Source organism: Phocoena sinus, chromosome 3 (assembly GCF_008692025.1).
Source record: "Phocoena sinus isolate mPhoSin1 chromosome 3, mPhoSin1.pri, whole genome shotgun sequence".
Classification (NCBI taxonomy): domain Eukaryota; kingdom Metazoa; phylum Chordata; class Mammalia; order Artiodactyla; family Phocoenidae; genus Phocoena; species Phocoena sinus.
In genome coordinates, this window is record NC_045765.1 from 97,047,954 (window position 1) to 97,065,104 (window position 17,151).

The following is a 17,151-nucleotide window of genomic DNA, read 5'->3' on the forward strand; positions in this document are numbered from 1 at the left end:
AATTAAAACAGTGGCCTAATTCGGGTTGCAGATAATATTTTTACCATGCCTGTTACAACCCTAGTCTACATTCATCAGTACTGTAGTAGAATAAGACCTTCAAATGCTGACAACCCGGGGCAGAATTCTTCTGCTCTATGACAGGATTGTAGTGCTCCATTAATCAGCAGGTGACAGGGCATAGTTCTTGTTGGATTTTAAACACTGGCCTAGATGCTTATTATCAAAACTATTTAGTGTTAAGGGGTATAAGCATCTATAATACTTTAAAACCAAATATGTTGTATAAGTTTGAGTTTATTGGCTGTCTTCCTGTGTTGTACATTAGATTCCTCCACCATAAATAATCATTGTAGCTGTTAAATTATCCTCACTTCATTTAAATAAATGGTATGTTGTATTCAGTTCTGAATTATGAGATTATCTTTCACAGTAATTTTTCTCCTTACTCTGTCATGAAATTATCTATTAAATGAAAAAAAAAGAATTACGTATGTTATTTACATTTACAGGTCCTTAAAATTTCCCCTTTAAAGCAGATTCTTAACCAAAAACATTAATATCCTACTCTAATTAAGCTGTGTCTTGTCATTTGAGCCATAGCACTTCCATCTTTGTTTTTTAAATCAAACTTCTGGGTGCTAAAAAAAAAACCCAAAAAACTATAAATTGATACATGAAAAAGTTGCCAATTATTTTGCTTTGCTCTACAGAGTCACCCTTTCAGAGAAACTTGTTGGGCAAATTTCATTAGCTCTTGGAAGAATAACGACTCAAGAAATTGATTTATATTTTTATAAATAATGACTACATCCCCAAATGGATTTATAAATTAATTGCTGTCTTATTGGAATAAAAACCTTATTCTGTGGACATGATTGATGTTATCTGTCTAAGTCCTTGTTCTGGACCCCCTTCCTTCTTAGTTAGTCTATCACAGCTGGAGCTTTAATTTACTGATCATATTAACTCTGATTAATAACTAACAATAGCGTCTTCTCATTTATCAACAGTCAGCTATCACAAAATGGAACTGGAATTGGTCAAACTTGCTGCCAGATTATCTGGGACTGGATAAGACGACCTTCAATGTACTGCTCAAAAACAGGTAATAAGATTGGGGATTTGGGGCATGTGGCAGGGGAAGAGGATATATATCTTTTATATATAGGTGGTAGTGTGAGTGTGTGCGTGTATATATATGTATATATATATATATATATATATATATATATATTTGAAATTATATGAAGTATAGTTTCTGAATGCTGTTTTTCTATAGTAAGCATTTGCAGAAGGCAGGAAAACTTTATCTGAGATGAAATTGGTTGATTTTAGTCTAAATTTTAAATATTTTTGACTTTGTGTTGTAAACACCAAAAGTTATTGATTTGAATGTCATTATAATACTATGCCTTTGTTTACAACAACTTAATGAATGCGTACAAAATGCCAAGACAAATCAACTAATCAGGGGAAACATGTAAGTAAAACTGTCATGATTGAATTTTTTTGCTTTTCAGCCAGTTATTTTGGCACCGTCTTGCTGTAGTCTCAGTTGCATACTACTTTACACACATACGGACACACGCGTGCACTTACACCCCAGGACAACCCAATAAAATGATAATGTGATTTCAGGCTAGGAGTTGATACATGTAATTTATTTTGCACAAAAACATAAATGTTTTCTTTATATTTTGGATCAATGAATATGGCTTTTTCCCATACCTTTAAAGTTTTCAGTGAAAACAGTAAGGTGTAAATTTTAAATGTGCATTTCTCTATCAAGTATCACATTTTTACATAAAATATATATGTGCAGTTGCTTTTATTCTTCAGGTATTATCTGTTTGTTTATACTCACTTATCTTTTTTATGATCTTTGTATGTTTTCTTATCTTTCTTAAACATATATAAAGTATCATTTTTCATAAATGACGATAAGGATAGTGACATACTAGAATTGTCAAATCATCCTTGAGATATCTGGGTGCATATAAGAAAATATCTTGAGAGAGAGATTTCAGTATTTCCCAGGTGGAGATTTTTAAAAAAGGGCAGCTTTATTGCCAAGAAAAGTGGTAGCTTAGATGTGTCATCATAGTGGTATTCCTAATATTTCACCCCTGAATGAAGCTCACCCACCCATCATGGACAAAGTTGAACAATCCAGAAACTTCCCCATCAAGGACAGAGCCTTCTCTCAGCAAGCTTACCACGTGGCAGGTAGTAGTTCAGAATGCACCCTATTAATGCACAAGTCCCCCACAGGTGTTCCCAGCCTGTGCCAAAGTTGCCTGGAGAGATGAGAGGTAGGGGTGGTGGAGGAAAGGCCAGGTCTTCTGTTGAATCTATGGCTACATAATGTTTACCCAGTATTAAATGTCTATCTGGAAACAAACTAGGGAAGATAGAAGAAAAAGTCAGCCTTTGACAGAGGAACACAGAGTAGGTATTCTCTAAAGGTGGTGTTTGATCAACAGTCATGTTGGAATAAGCTATTTGGAAAGTTTTGAGTTTATGTAGATTAACTGTATTATAATTTACTAAGTCTTTTCAGCTGTGAATTGCTGCTTCCAGTCCACTAAATGGTAAGCTAGGGGCAACCTATCCTTCAAAACTTACCGCATTTGCTCTGTATAATATTCACTTTTAAGTGAATTTGTGTTTTACCCCAAATTGCATATTGTTGTTTTTGTTTAACAACTTTAGTTATACCTCAATTAGGTTGATAGCTATTAAAGTCTATTTCCCTGACATATTATGTGCAGGAATGAGTAGGGAAAAAGAACTCCTAAAAATTTAGCCAGAAGTAACAGGTCCAAACAGTTCTCTTGGAGAAGGGTCATGAATCTTTTAAATTATTATTAATTTATTTTTTGGCTGTGTTGGGTTTTTGTTGCTGCGTGCAAGCTCTCTACAGTTGTGGCGTGCGGGGGCTACTCTTCTTTGCGGTGCGGGCTTCTCGTTGCGGTGGCTTCTCTTGTTGCCGAGCACAGGCTCTAAGCACGTGGGCTTCAGTAGTTGTGGCGCCCAGGCTCAGTAGCTGTGGCTTAAAGGTCCTAGAGCGCAGGCTCAGTAGTTGTGTGCGCGGGCTTAGTTGCTCCGCGGCATGTGGGATCTTCCCGGACAAGGGCTCAAACCCGCGTCCCCTGCCTTGGCAGACGGATTCTTAACCACTGTGCCGCCAGGGAAGTCCCAGGGTCATGAATTTTTAAAAAAAACAGCTAGAATCTCTTAGATTCTTAAAGAATGATGTGAAAAGCATTCTATTCTAAACTACCACATACCACAAGCTACAATGAATATAATTGAGCTGCCTTAGAAGGATGAAAGACCCCTGAGAGTTTTTCATCTCTTTTAGCACTTTCCCATTTATTTTAAGAGTGTTATTTATGAGACTTGATTAACATTGAACTGATAAGGAAAAGTTTTTCTGTTATTTTCTCTGAGAGACTCTTGTTTGGGTTTATCTGAAATGCTGATTTAAAAAGAAATAGTGCATTGAATTTTTTTTAATTTAATTTTGTTTTTCTGGGCTTTCTCTAGTTGTGGTGAGCAGGGGCTACTCGGCATTGCGGTGCTCAGCCTTCTCATTGTGGTGGCTTCTCTTGTTGCGGAGCACGTGCTCTACACGTGCGGGCTCAGTAGTTGTGGTTCTCGGGCTTTAGAGCACAGCATTGAATTTTTGACAACATGGTTATTTGAAATTACATATTTGAAAATGAGACCACAGAACACTGAGCTTTTAAAATGGGAGTTATATATGCTGTCCTACATCCAAAAAGTGATACTTCTTACGTACAACCATGATCTTTGGGGTTAGGCAGAGCCAAAGATGAAAACCTAGAACAGCTCAGCTGAATATGCTCAGTTCTTTTTTCCAAAAGTCACCAATTAAACAAGTTACTTATTCCCTTTTTTCCTCTCTTTAATTGGTAATAAAGTCATACTAATCTATCTCTACACTATGGTTGAGTTTATATGTAGCACTGAAAATGTTGTCTGGGAACAAACATTTGTCACAAACAAATGTCACAACAAAAGTGAACTCAAATATACAAATATGAAAAAAGTTGAGGAGAAGGGAATCCTTTCTATTCACCTCCTAAATTCCTTTGTGCCTGGCCTTCAAATCCAATATCATAAGCAGACCATCTGTGGACTTACTCTCTCAAGACTCTAATACCCTGAATGGACAAGATTTCCCTCACCTCCAGAACAGGATGGAAATGGGAAAGCAGTATTCCTGGGTTCTCAGGCCAGTCCTGTTGTGAGCTTACCTTAGGAAAGTTATCTAAACTATTCAACTTTGGAGTTTCTCATGTTTAAAATTAAGTGATGATAATTATATATCTACTTCATAGAGATTGTTGACACAATCAAGAGAGTGCTTAAAGGATATGAAGTTGTTTTGGAAGTTTAAAACACTGTACATACTTAGAAAATTAGTAGCATAGCAAGCAGAAAGCAGTGTTAGTGTCTGGCCAAGTCATTTGGGATTAGTAGGGAGTTGGAGGTGGGAGGTGGGGCAGTCAGGTTATACCTGAGGTCAAATATATGGAGGTTATGTACACTTCAGGCCTAAACCAATCATGAGGGTCATGAAGTGTCAGGTCAGAGACCAGGCAGCAGACCCATGAGTCTGTAAGACAAGCAGTGAAAAAATGAGCAAGGAAGAGGGTCTGAAGACCAGGTGAGCCACGTAGGAGGTAAAGACTCAAGGGATGAGCACTTGAGGGATGGTTCAGGTACATGAAAGAGGAGATATGGTGGTGCCAATAATATGTGTATCTGAGACAACACTAACCTTTGTTCCACAAGCTGATTCTGTGCTGACTGCAAAGTCAGAACGAATCTTGAAGTGGCAGCCTGAGTCCTTGGCCGGGATGGGCCCTCTGCTTACTATCAGGCCTCATCTCAAAACACGTCCCTCCAATTCAGATGATGTTCTAAGTTCATTGCCTTTCCTGTTCTTTGGATTCTCCAAACTCTTCCCCCATTTTAGGATCTTGGTACTTGTAGTTCCCTCAGCTCTTTCCATGGCTGGTGCCATCTTGTCTATCTGGGGCATAAGTCACCTGCTCAGAGAGGTCTTTCCTTATCACCCATCGAAAGTGATCCTCCAAGTCTATTTCACTGTGCTCTCTCAATTGAGCTATCACTACCTGAAATCATAGTTTCTGTTTATTGTCGTTTAACCCTGCTTCCCCCCGCCGCTCCACCTCCAGGGTGGAAAGTACAATCCATGAGAAGAGTGCCTTGGCTGTCTTATTCCAACCGTGTCTTCAGTACCTAGACTAGCCCTTGGGCACATAGCTGACTCTGAGTAATATTTGTTGGATTAATTAACAAACAAATGAGGAATAAGAATGCAGAGAAAAAGTCAGCCTTTGACAGATGAACACAGAGTAGGTATTCTCTAAAGGTGGTGTTTGATCAACAGTCATGTTGGAATAAGAAATGTATCCTGGGAAATCTCAAGTAAAAATTTATCTATATGCATATTCATTCATTTGGATGAAAATCGGGTTAATTAAGCTTTGTATGTTTAAAATGCCTGTTTTTGTTATTATGTGAAGTTCAGCTCAGATTAAAAGCACAGAACACGGGTCTTTGTTTTTAATTTATTGATTTAGTTCAAGCCATAACCTCTCCAGCAACAAAGTCTGTTCTCTACTCCACGATTCAGAAGCCTTTTGACTTTTGGGTGGTAGGGTTTGTATTTGTTAAATGATACTATCACTGAAAATTTTAAGATGGAGTTAGATGACAAAAACATCCAACCAAGCCTTTATAGATTTGTGATTTTCAAGGCATTTGAAGAAATAGATAGTAGCTGAGACCTCAGAAAAGAGATCCTGAGTATATATTAATGATATATGTTTTTCAACTTGGAAAGTTTGCCATTGTGGAAAATAAAGACTCCTTAGAGGTTTAGAAAATCAACATATGTATCAGTTCTACAGCTTTACCTTTAATGCCATATAAGAGTAAGTACAGTGATTGTACATTGATCTTTTGAAATAATAAAGGTACTTTTCACAGTTTCTTACGATTACTTTCCTGCTTTCTTTCTCACCCACTTTAAAATAAATCCAGACTATCGAATGAGATGGTGATTGCATTTGCAGGAAAGCTCACCAGAAGGAACTTTCTGTATTCCTTTATTCACGGCGAATCTCCAGACTGCCATTTTGGTATTGTTTTCCTTGTCACTGGAACAAATTTATGTTGCTTCTTTTCTCTTTACCTTATTTATTCCAGACTAATTCCCAAGAATGGTGGCATTGAAAATAATCTGTGAATACAGTGGAATGCTATGCTATTTTAACCATCTAAATATACTGCATATGAGTTTGGCTTCACGTTGAGCAAACACAATTAAATACGATGGCAGGAACAGCAGAAGGGGTGGTGATGGCAGATTTCTGGCTATCATTTTGGGGCCTTTCCCAGTGGACGATAACCATACATCTGAGAGGAGACGGGAGTTTAGAAAACATATTTTGAAAGAGCCGTTGATCTGTGGAGTTGTTTGCTTTTAATAATAATAATTATTAAAGTGCCTTTAAGCTGTATCCTGTGTGTGCCCTGTGGTGTGTAGAGAGTAGGAAATATTGTCTCTGGCCTTGAACTGAACACATGACACTCTCCAATGATCGTTCTCAGGCCGTGCTGCCATTAACACAATGTTTATAGTTGCTCACAGCAGTAAATTCCTGATGTAGCAACAGGCTGCCTGGTTATGGAGAGATGGGTTTAAGAAAAAGGGGAAGCTGATTTTATGAATACACACCTCTGAGCCATTACATACATCGCATACGCCATGGCGTTCAAATGTTGTTTTTTTTCATGCTCTAGCTCCCTGGAAAACCCTTTCCTTCCCACCTCCACCAAAAGACCTCAGACTGAGTGATTCTACCCACGAACACCATCTTCTCTAATAGAAGCAGGCTTCCCTTCCACTTTTAATTCCTAAAGCAGTGTGTTTTTTGGACAGAGATTGTCTACAATGTATCTAGGAGATATAAATTTAACTTCTGATCCTCAGGATTTTCAGGGGTTAGGGCTTTGGTACATGAACCAAACAAATCCATAAATGTGTATTGTTTTCTGAGTGGTAACTTGTATATGTCGTCTTTTACGGTGTATGAAGTACTTTCACACAAATCTTCCCGTTTGACGCTCACTACAACTATGTAATAAGACACAGGTACTTGTGAGGGTGCAAATGACATACCCAAGGTCACAGATATTAAGTGGCGTCTGGAAGGCAAAATGAAGGCCTATGATTCTGTTTCTGGTGCTTTATCTACTACACCGTATTCCTGGTCAGTTTTTTCCAGTTTTATTGAGATATAATTGACATATAGCAGTGTGTAAGTTTAAGGTGTACAGCGTGTTGATTTGGTACACTTATATATTGCAGAATGATTACCATCACAGTGCTAAGTAACACCGCTATCACCTCACATAATTACCATTTCTTTTTCGTGGCGAGAACATGTAAGATCTACTCAGCAACTTTCAAGTATATAATAGAGTATTATTAACTATAATCACCATGATGTACACTAGATCCCCAGAATTTATTAGTCTTATAACTTCGGGTTTGTACCCTTAGGTCAAAATTTGTTTTTTATTACCTCAGTATTCACTGTACAAGTACTGGTGATAATGAAAACAGAAAGCACTTGCCACATGGCTGGCATAATTTAAGTAAATTACATACACATTTAATTATAAATCCTTATGATAACCTTATGGAGTAGGTACTATGTTACCATTATTTTCCTGATAAGGAATCTAAGGCACCGAGACGCAGAGCTCTCAGATTCTAGCTTATGTCCACATTCTTAACCACTTCTGTTAATTCTCTAGAGTTGTGCTTACTTTACTCATTCAAAAAATATTTTCGAGCATCTGCTTTGTGAAATGCATTTATTTATAATAAAGTAACAGTTTACTAGAGAATGTTAATATATGTCAAAGGGTCCTTGAGAGCTATTCCACACAATTTTTAATTCATTGTGAATTTCCACTTTGGTTATCACGATGCTTATCCCCCCTCTTCCACTCCTTATATCCCTCTCAGCAACTGGCTCGCCATCACCTATTTACCAGGAAAATTAAGGCTGTCTAACATGAATCTCCCAGCTTTTCTTCTTAAACTTCAGTTTTGTTTATGTCATCTCCAGTCCTTTGCTTCTTGTCTCTAGCCTTGGAGGAAGAGAGCCCTCTTCTAGTTAAAACTTGAGAAGTAAGTTGACTGTATTTAGGTTGTAGAGGGTCTGAGGGCTGAGAAATTTGGACTTTAGCTGCTGGACTTGAGGGCATCATCAAAGCTTTTAAGCAAAGGAGTGATAGGAACAGAAAGCTACTTTAGGACATTAATAATAGCTGGGGTGGAGGGACAGGATAATTAAAAGGAGGGAAGACCAGATTAGAGACTATGGAGACTATGGCTAGAGACTGCGGAGGAGATTATATATCACAGGTATAAAAGATATTCTCAAGGAAGCTTGGGGGCCCAGCTAAATCTCTTCCTCATTTGCGTAAAAGTCAGCTCTGATACTTTGTCTTTGAAGCCAGTGTGGCCTAGGTGTTTATAGAAAGGTGCCATGCTTATCATTTCTTCACATTGTGTGTGTCAGTTCACATCCTCCAAGCAGGTGCCAAAGTGGGATTAGAGGTACATGAGATTTGGCAGGAGAAATGCACATGGAGGGTAAAGAGGAGGAAACAGGAATAGGCAGGCAAACCTTCAGACCCAGTTGGTGATCTGATACCTGTGAAAGGAGGTGGGGCAGAGGATTGGGTTGGAAGAGGCTCAGATAACAGAGTAGTTCTAAGAAGGTGTTGACAAGGCCAATGGGAACTCCTTGAGCTAAAGTCCCACACTGGAAGAGTCTCATGTCCTGCAGGAACGGGCTGGTACTCTACCTCCACTGTGCTCAGACACTGACTGAGATCTGCTTGGGAGAAGCATGGCCTAAGCACAAATGCAATGGTAGATGCAGAGGAATGACAGCTAGGGCCCTCACTTCCCATGCTAACTGCAGCAGGAGATGTGAGCAGTGCATTTCCGTGACTCCCACAGTGGGGATGCCAAGAGTGATTCTCTTACATATGGAGAGATTGTATGTGTATGTATTATGTAAGTTAAGTTAACAAGGATGGGATTTAAATAAAGGTGTCTGTTACTTTAGTGAGGTAGAAAACAGACAACCTAAATAAATATATTAAATGCTATTGACAGAAATGCAGAATTAGCAACATTTTGATGAAAGGAAGGTATAATAATTTTCTCAAAAGCAGCCATGGGAAAATTCTTTACTCGTCAAGTTGAACCAAAATTCACTTTGTACTGAATTTTCTCCTACGCAATTATGCATTCACATACTGGCACTTTGGGGTTCTTGCAACAGATCAAAAGCTATTAAAAACTTGCTTGAATGGAGTAAATTATTTTTTCAATAACTATTCTTTAAGTCTCTCCCCTGTCAAATTCTGTTCAGACCCCAAAGCCTCTATGATGTTTTTCTGCAAGAAGTTTTAGCATAGTTTCCACCAGGAGTAGCTGTTATAGGCCCATTGATTCAGTTTGGCTGTAGATGACAAGAACCTTGACTGCTTTCAGGGTTATTGGTCATCACTGAATGTCTCAGTTTATTTTTGTTGCTATATCAACATAAAGAGAGGAAATTAACTCTTTGAAGATATTTTTATTATGAGATAATTAGAGAAATTTAAATATCTATTAGGTATTGATATAATTAAATATTATAATAAGTATGAACAACTAATAAAATTTTTCACTTTATATAATATTTTCTATATTAACATTTATAACAGTATTTATTACAGTACATTTGTAATGTGTTATATATGACATTAGTTAGGATACCAATAGTGCTTTTTTATACTACTGTAAATGAAGCTTTCACCTTTAAGTACCTTGGGGGTATAGCTCTAAATTTGATTTTTTTTCCATAATATGAGATCTGGTGAAAAAAATTTAAATCAAGATATTTAGCATCCACAATATTTGTATTAATATAAGTTTGAAATTTATTTTGTAATAAACTATAAACAACACATACACGTGTATGGTTTCAAATGGTACAGGAACGTAAGACATGAAATATAAAAGTTCCCCTCCCCAGCTCCTCAATCACACAAGTTCCACTGCACTTGCAGCCATTTGAACCATTTCTGGTTTTATTTCTTTTGGTTGATAAATCTAAGGGATAGGCTATACCACTATTTTTTTTAATCTATCAACTTAAAATTAGTATTTACGGGCACCTTGCAAAAAAAGATTTAACTCACACTACCTCCTCCTCTTCCCTTCAAGCTCTGCTAATTGAATTTTCATTTTAGTTCTTGTATTGCTCACCTTTATGTGATATAATATAACCTGTATTTTAAAATCAGTTTGTATTTTAAAAATTTTGTATAAAGTAAAATTCACTCTTCTTGCTAGATAGTTCAGAGTTGTGACAAATGCATAAAGTTGTTTAACAATCAACACAATCAAAATACAGAGAATTCCATTTCTCAGAAAATTCCCTTGTGCTGACCCTTTGTAGTCAGTTCTTCCCCCATCCCAATCCCTGCTAACTACTGATCTGTTCTCTGTCCCTGTAGCTTTTTTCTTTCAAGAGTGTCATTGCAAGAGAATTATATGGTGTGTCACCTTTTCAATCTGGCTTCTTTTACTTGGCATCATGCGTTTGAGATTCTTCCACTTGCTTGTTCTTCTTCTAGAATAGCAGTCCATTGTGTGAAGGTACCACTGTCTGTTCATCCACTTACCTGTTAAAGAACCTTTGGGTTGTTTCCAGTATTTGGTGATTGTGAATAAAGCCTCTATAACCATTTGTGTACAGGTTTTGCATGAATATAGGTTTTTATTTCACTTGGACAATACCTAGGAGTGGGAATGCTGGGTTGTATGGTACATTTATGTTTGACTTTATAAAGAAACTACATCTTCCTGTATTTTATGTTGCCTGTGAGAAATCTGATGGTAGACGGTTCTCCTTATCATATCCCTGGATGGTGCCTTTTTTGTTTGTTTGTTTTAAGTAACTCCTCCCATCAACCGCCCCTGATCATTCTGAAATGAGATTGTGTCAATGTGTGAGTCTGGTTTTTCGTGGCACTGAGTAGGCCCCTTTGATATTGTGATTTCCTTCAGATTCAAAGATTTTTTTTCCTATTTCTGATTATTCTCTTGGCCCCCATCCCCAGTTACATCTATATCCCTTTCTTGAATTCCTGTAAAGACAGACGTTCTGATTTATTCTTTCCTCAGATACTACTAGAGGCTTCTTAGCCTTCGTCCGTCCTCTCATTCACCAACTCTCTATATCCTTCCCACCTCTTTTTCTGCAGCTAACTCATTCATTTCTATGGCTTTAAGGGACTATCCCAGGTATCCAGATCAAATGCATTCAGGGGCTGGGCAAATAATACAAAAATGTAAAGGCAAGGTATAATACAGTACAGGGAGGTGAATGTATACCTAGATAAAAACATCCAAATTTTATTTTTTTTAATGCTATGTTAGCTAAATAACGCATGTCCTCAGAATGGATTAGGTCCACCAATATGAACCTCTAAATCTATGCCACGGAGTCATCTGGAGCTCCAGTTCTAATTGTTCAATAAGATTCCAGATCACATACACACTTGGATTTTTCACTGTAATGATATTTTAATGTAGTAACTCTCATCTCATAAAGTAGTCCTAACATGATAATTATCTTCATTAAAAAATGCCTCTTTAGAGTTGGGTGATTTCTATTCATAGCACTAACGTTTTTCTGGCCTCAGCCTAGAAACCTTCAATTACTTTGCAAAATTTCCATCTCCTATCATTTGTATTCTGTTAGACACCAAATGCCTCCGAGTTTGCCCTCGTAAAAATAAAATATTCTAGTTTTCCGTAAAATGAAAGTTTTCTAAAGCCACAGAGAGATGTGGGATTTAACAACTGACCTGGAAGCTAGTGAATCTCTTATTGTCAAATAATTGACAATTCTAGGTTAATGAATTAAAACCTATTAATAGTCAGAGTCCTAGGGTAAATGGAATTGGTCTGGGCTGACCAGATTTGGAAAGAAGTCAGTAAGCTGATTAAAGTTTTGTTGTTTGCCTGTCTCACTTGCCCAGAAGGTTCTTTTCATCAGGATTATGTCTTTTACATAGTTGTTCATCTGGCTCAGCCTGAACCAGTGATGAACATCCACTTGTCCATTTCAGCAAGTCAGACCTGTAAAGGACTTAGAGAGTTAGGACTCCCTGGAAATAGATAACTTTGTGTAAACGGCAATTCAGACTCTTATTACTTTATTATACAGAGAATACATTTGTTAGCAGATGAAAGTAAAGTATTATGTAACCCACAAGAAACACTGTGTTGATTATAAGAATACTTATATTTCATTATTCAGTCCAGCAAAACTTTGAGTAAATAGATGGATCTCTGACTGTTCATTCATCCATCCATCAAACATTCACTGGGTACAGCAGATAAAGAAATGAGCCAGACACAGCCTCTGCTGTCAAGGAACTCAGAATCTAGTAGAGGAGACAGACTAAAAAATCAGTGGTTATAGATACTATAGAGGTTCATGCAAGAGCACTGGAAGATCACAGGGGAGGGAGAGCTCACTCCAGTGAATGCGGAAGCAGTCAGGAAATCCACCCGGGACGTGGTGATACTTGAGCTGCGTATTGGTGGTTGAACGTGAGTCAGCCAGGGAGCCAAGGTGAGCAGTGGTCATCCAGGTTATTTTGGCTAGAGTAAAGGTCTCTTCACTGCATTTTTCACTTCTAAATCAGTTCTATTTGCAACATATAGGCACAGCGAATGAATGTTAGGATGCTTAGGACAAAGTCAGATGCTGAATTGAGTGAGGGCTGTTGAGAGAGAAGGGGGGCACCTGTACTACTTTGGCCCATAACTGGGGAATATTGAAGGAGTTACAGATTCTTTCTTTTGAAATCTTGGCCTCATCTGACCCTGAAGGTTTTCAGGAATGTGTAAGAAATTGCTGGGCCAGTGTAATTCATAGATCAAATAGCCTTGTAGTGTGTCACTAAAATTCTGTTTGCCATACATTTATATGGCTTGGATAAGCCTTGGCTTCCTGAGGGCACTCTTGGTGGGTGACTGATGGTTCTTCAGACAAGATGTGCTAGTTTTGGGGTTGTTTTGTTTTTTATTTTATTTATTTATTTTTGGCTGCATTGGGTCTTTGTTGCTGTGTGCGGGCTTTCTCTAGTTGCGGTGAGCAGGGGCTACTCTTCGTTGTGGTGCGCGGGCTTCTCCTTGCAGTGGCTTCTCTTGTTGCAGAGCATGGGCTCTAGACACCCAGGCTTCAGGAGTTGTGGCTCGCGGGCTCAGTAGTTGTGGCACATGGGCTTAGTTGCTCCGCGGCATGTGGGATCTTCCCGGACCAGGGTTCGAACCTGTGTCCCCTGCATTGGCAGGTGGATTCTTAACCACTGAGCCACCAGGGAAGCCCATAGTTTTAATACTGGCCTTGGTCAAGTAGGAGAGGTACACCTGATTTGTCGTGCTCTTAATCTCTCGGTGTACTTGCAGCTTGTTCTGGAGCTGCACAGTCTGTTCTTCAGTGCTTCACTTTCTCTCTGAACCGTAAGAGTTACCTGACAGTGGTGGGAATGCCCAGGAGAGGTAGTGATGCTTCCTAGGCTGCATGTTCATGTTTGTTGCTCTGAACTAGCTGGTCTGAGTAGCCTCAAACTAAATCTGTAAGACCCCAGGGAGTTTCTGAAGAAGAAACTAAGTGGAATTCTTTTCTAATTAATTGCTTATTTTTCTCATTTAGCAAATAAGCTAACTGGGATTTTAGGACTGACATTTGATTTTAGCAAAAGTACGTGCATGTCAGAGATAGATGCTTGTTCATCACAACTCCAAGAATGTGGATTATATCTATGATTTTAATGCATTTGTTGGAAATAATGTTATTTTTCACAAAGTAAAAGCAGTCATAATTTTGCTACAAGGAGGAATATTTACTTTCTCTCACCTTTTATTTAATAATTTTACGTTTTTAAAAACAAAACAGCACACAATTTGAAAATGAAATTTCCCCAAAGTGTTCAGTTTGCTAATATGTTTTTCATTTTCTTCGTTATGCTATAGTGGAATATTGCCATACTTTTAAATGTGCAACTTGTCTCCCTGGAGGCAGCAGATGGTGTGACTAGTCTGTCTTTTGGTAAAGGACTTAATCATGAGAGATGGCAACTAGGGCTGGATGGGATGGGGGTCCTGCCCTCAGAGAGCATTGACTCTCGACTTACTGCATCATTACAACATTTTATAAGTTACTATTTGTAAATATGAAGAAGACCCTGCAAAAATGAAAAGGTTTTGGTACGTTTTAAAGCTTCCTTTTTCTTAGTTTATATAAGAAAATATTTTATTTAGAAACTATTTGAGTTATTTCCACTATAAGTGTTTTCCTCACTGAATGCCTCACTGCTAGAGGACCAACTGACCTCTTGGGCCGGACACAATTTTGTTGGTATTTCTACCCTAGTATATGATCTGGTTTTCAGCTTTGAAAGTCTGGTAACTTGGTTTCATACAGAAATATTGACTCACACTAACCAAACTCATCAGACACTTGTGCAAAACCAGAGTTCTAATTTACAGTGAAAAATACAGCTTGAAGCAGATCTGTTCATTCTCTCAAGGTAAATTGACGTCAGAAAGAAACCACGTTATGACAAAAAAAATTTATTCGATGAGTAAGAGTAAAGCATCTATCTCTCCGTGGGGCTATGCCTGCCGTTAAGACCTGATTCACATGTTGTGACTCAGGGTGTCCTTGCTTCTGAACTGTGCTAACAAGTTTTTATTCTTTCTGGACATTTTTGGTCCTCTGCTGACTACTCTGTTTTCATAATCTTTTTAAATAAAACAACATAGGTGGGGAAATACTTTCCCTCTACTCTCCTAGGTCTGATAGCTGGGTCTATGAAATAAATGGACAACAGACAGATTAACAGGAAAAAAGGTTTACAAATATATTACTTTTTAATATTACATGCAGGGGGGGCTTTACCAGGGGGGAAAAGTGAATACCCCCCAAAATGGTGAGATTTGAGAGCTTATATATCATCTTTATAGGTGAAGGGGAGAAGGAATGTAGGCTACTTACGGGAGAGTAAAAGATTTTTTAGGAAAGATGAGTGGGCTTTTAGAAGAATAGATGGGAGGTATGATAGTTTGTGGCAAAGTTGTCTGGTGTGGTATTGACCTCTAATCCCTTCTCCTGTGGGAAGAATTAGTCTTCCCCTGGTTAATGATACACCTGGGAAGGGGATTTATGGCAATTGAGTTCCTTTTGGAGAATCTGTCTTTAGTCAGATAAGGGGAGTTCAGAAAATGCCTCTCCCTGTATTGGCTGTGTTTGAAGTGTCTTCAGCTCAAAATAATCAGTGCACCAAAGCAGCATATTTTGAGGTGGCATGTCCTGAACTCCTTCAACAGCTAATAAGTACTTAACTCCCAAATAGAAAATAGTCTTATCATGAGTGAAAAATCCAGGAGAGTGGTGTTTTTTTCTGTAATGCTGAGATCAATTAGCAATGTCTGCCATAGACAGGAGAGGAGCATGATGGCTTATGTGATGCACATCTGTTCATCGTGGCTTAGATCCGAACTTTAGTTATGGAATCAACTAATACTCTGATTCACATTTAAGAACAGCACGCTGCACCCTTGGAAATTATTTGAGAACATGCTTTTAAAGCTGGAAGAAATCTTAACTTTCTCATTTTATAATTTAGAAAACATTTGTCTTGAGGGCCTTACTGAAGACATGGAACTAGCAGGTAGCAGAACAATGACTTAAGCCCAGGGTTTCTGACTCATGGTCCAGCATATTTTCTTATAAACGAGAGTAATAGATCTAAGAATCCTAAAGACTGATAACTTTATTTTCCAACTTAATTTGAGAAATCTCTTTTCTCTGGTAGGATTAAGTTTTTTATTCTTTTAGATTAGCAAAATGAATGTGAGGATTAATTATATAGAGCAGTGGTGCTTAACCTTGGACACATGTTAGAATTATTTGGGAAGAGTATAAGAAAAAAAAAATTGACTAAATAATTTCTTAGGTGAGGCACAGCCATTCATTGGTACTTTTAAAAAGTTTTCCATGTGATTTAACTTTGCAGCCAAGATTGAAATAATTGATACAACAATTTGAAAACTTGTTGAAATAATCAGACACTTTGTGAATGCTTAAAAGTCACTGTTGACATTGTTCAGTTCTTGAAGGGATCGATATTTTTATCAGCCAAAATCGTTCTTTCCAAATAAACATCACTACATTATAAATTAAGATTAGTACACTACACAGTATTTTTTATTCCATAATTCTTAATATAGTCATCAAACAGGTAATTGGAAAAGTAGCAATGATTGTGATGATAATAAAGATCAGAAAGTGGTAATTGCTAGAATGGAAACGTGATTCTTCACTGCTCATTTATTGATAGCACTGAGAGTTTTGTTAGTCTTTCTGTCACTTATATAGCTAAACTTTGTATTATATATGTAAACTGTGGAAGGGAATGCTGGTCTAAAATCTAGATTAAAGAATAACAGGTATTTACCTTTAAAATAAATTTTAGTATTTATTTAAATATTATTGAAGTTTTAGAGATTTCATAGTGCTTCAAAAATGAAGCTAAAGTACGAAGCCCTAAGAAAAAGATTCCTATCTTCCATGTTTCCTTAATTTCCCACCATTTTGTTCTATACTGGACTGTTTTCACAGTAGGCCTTCCTCTTCTCTAGTTCACACTTTAAAAGGATAGGGAAGGTATTACGTGTTTTTGTTTTACATGGCTTTTCAGTCTCTAGGGCAAGATTGGGGGAAAAGCAGTTGCAGTGCTGCCTTGCACTCAAGAAAAAGTCATAGAATAGCAGACACACTTTAAGTAGAACAACTGAAGGTGAGAACCTTGAAATAAGGCCTAAAAATTTCCCAATTGGATTAATCATTTATAGACAATTAAAGCTAAACGGCTATCTGGTCATGAACTAAAATCTTTGTAGTTCTGATGAAAATAGAAGTTCGGTATAGC

The 17,151-nt window shown here is 37.7% G+C and overlaps 1 protein-coding gene across 2 annotated transcripts in view; it reads left to right on the plus strand.

Annotated features, from left to right (window-relative positions):
- Window positions 1–17,151, plus strand: part of KIAA0825 (KIAA0825 ortholog) — a 416,193-nt gene that overhangs the window by 217,562 nt on the left and 181,480 nt on the right. For both annotated transcript variants that reach the window (XM_032625775.1, XM_032625773.1), the window contains one exon: window positions 1,014–1,108. In XM_032625775.1, coding sequence (XP_032481666.1) covers window positions 1,014–1,108 — 95 coding nt within the window. The remainder of the gene's footprint in view (window positions 1–1,013; window positions 1,109–17,151) is intronic.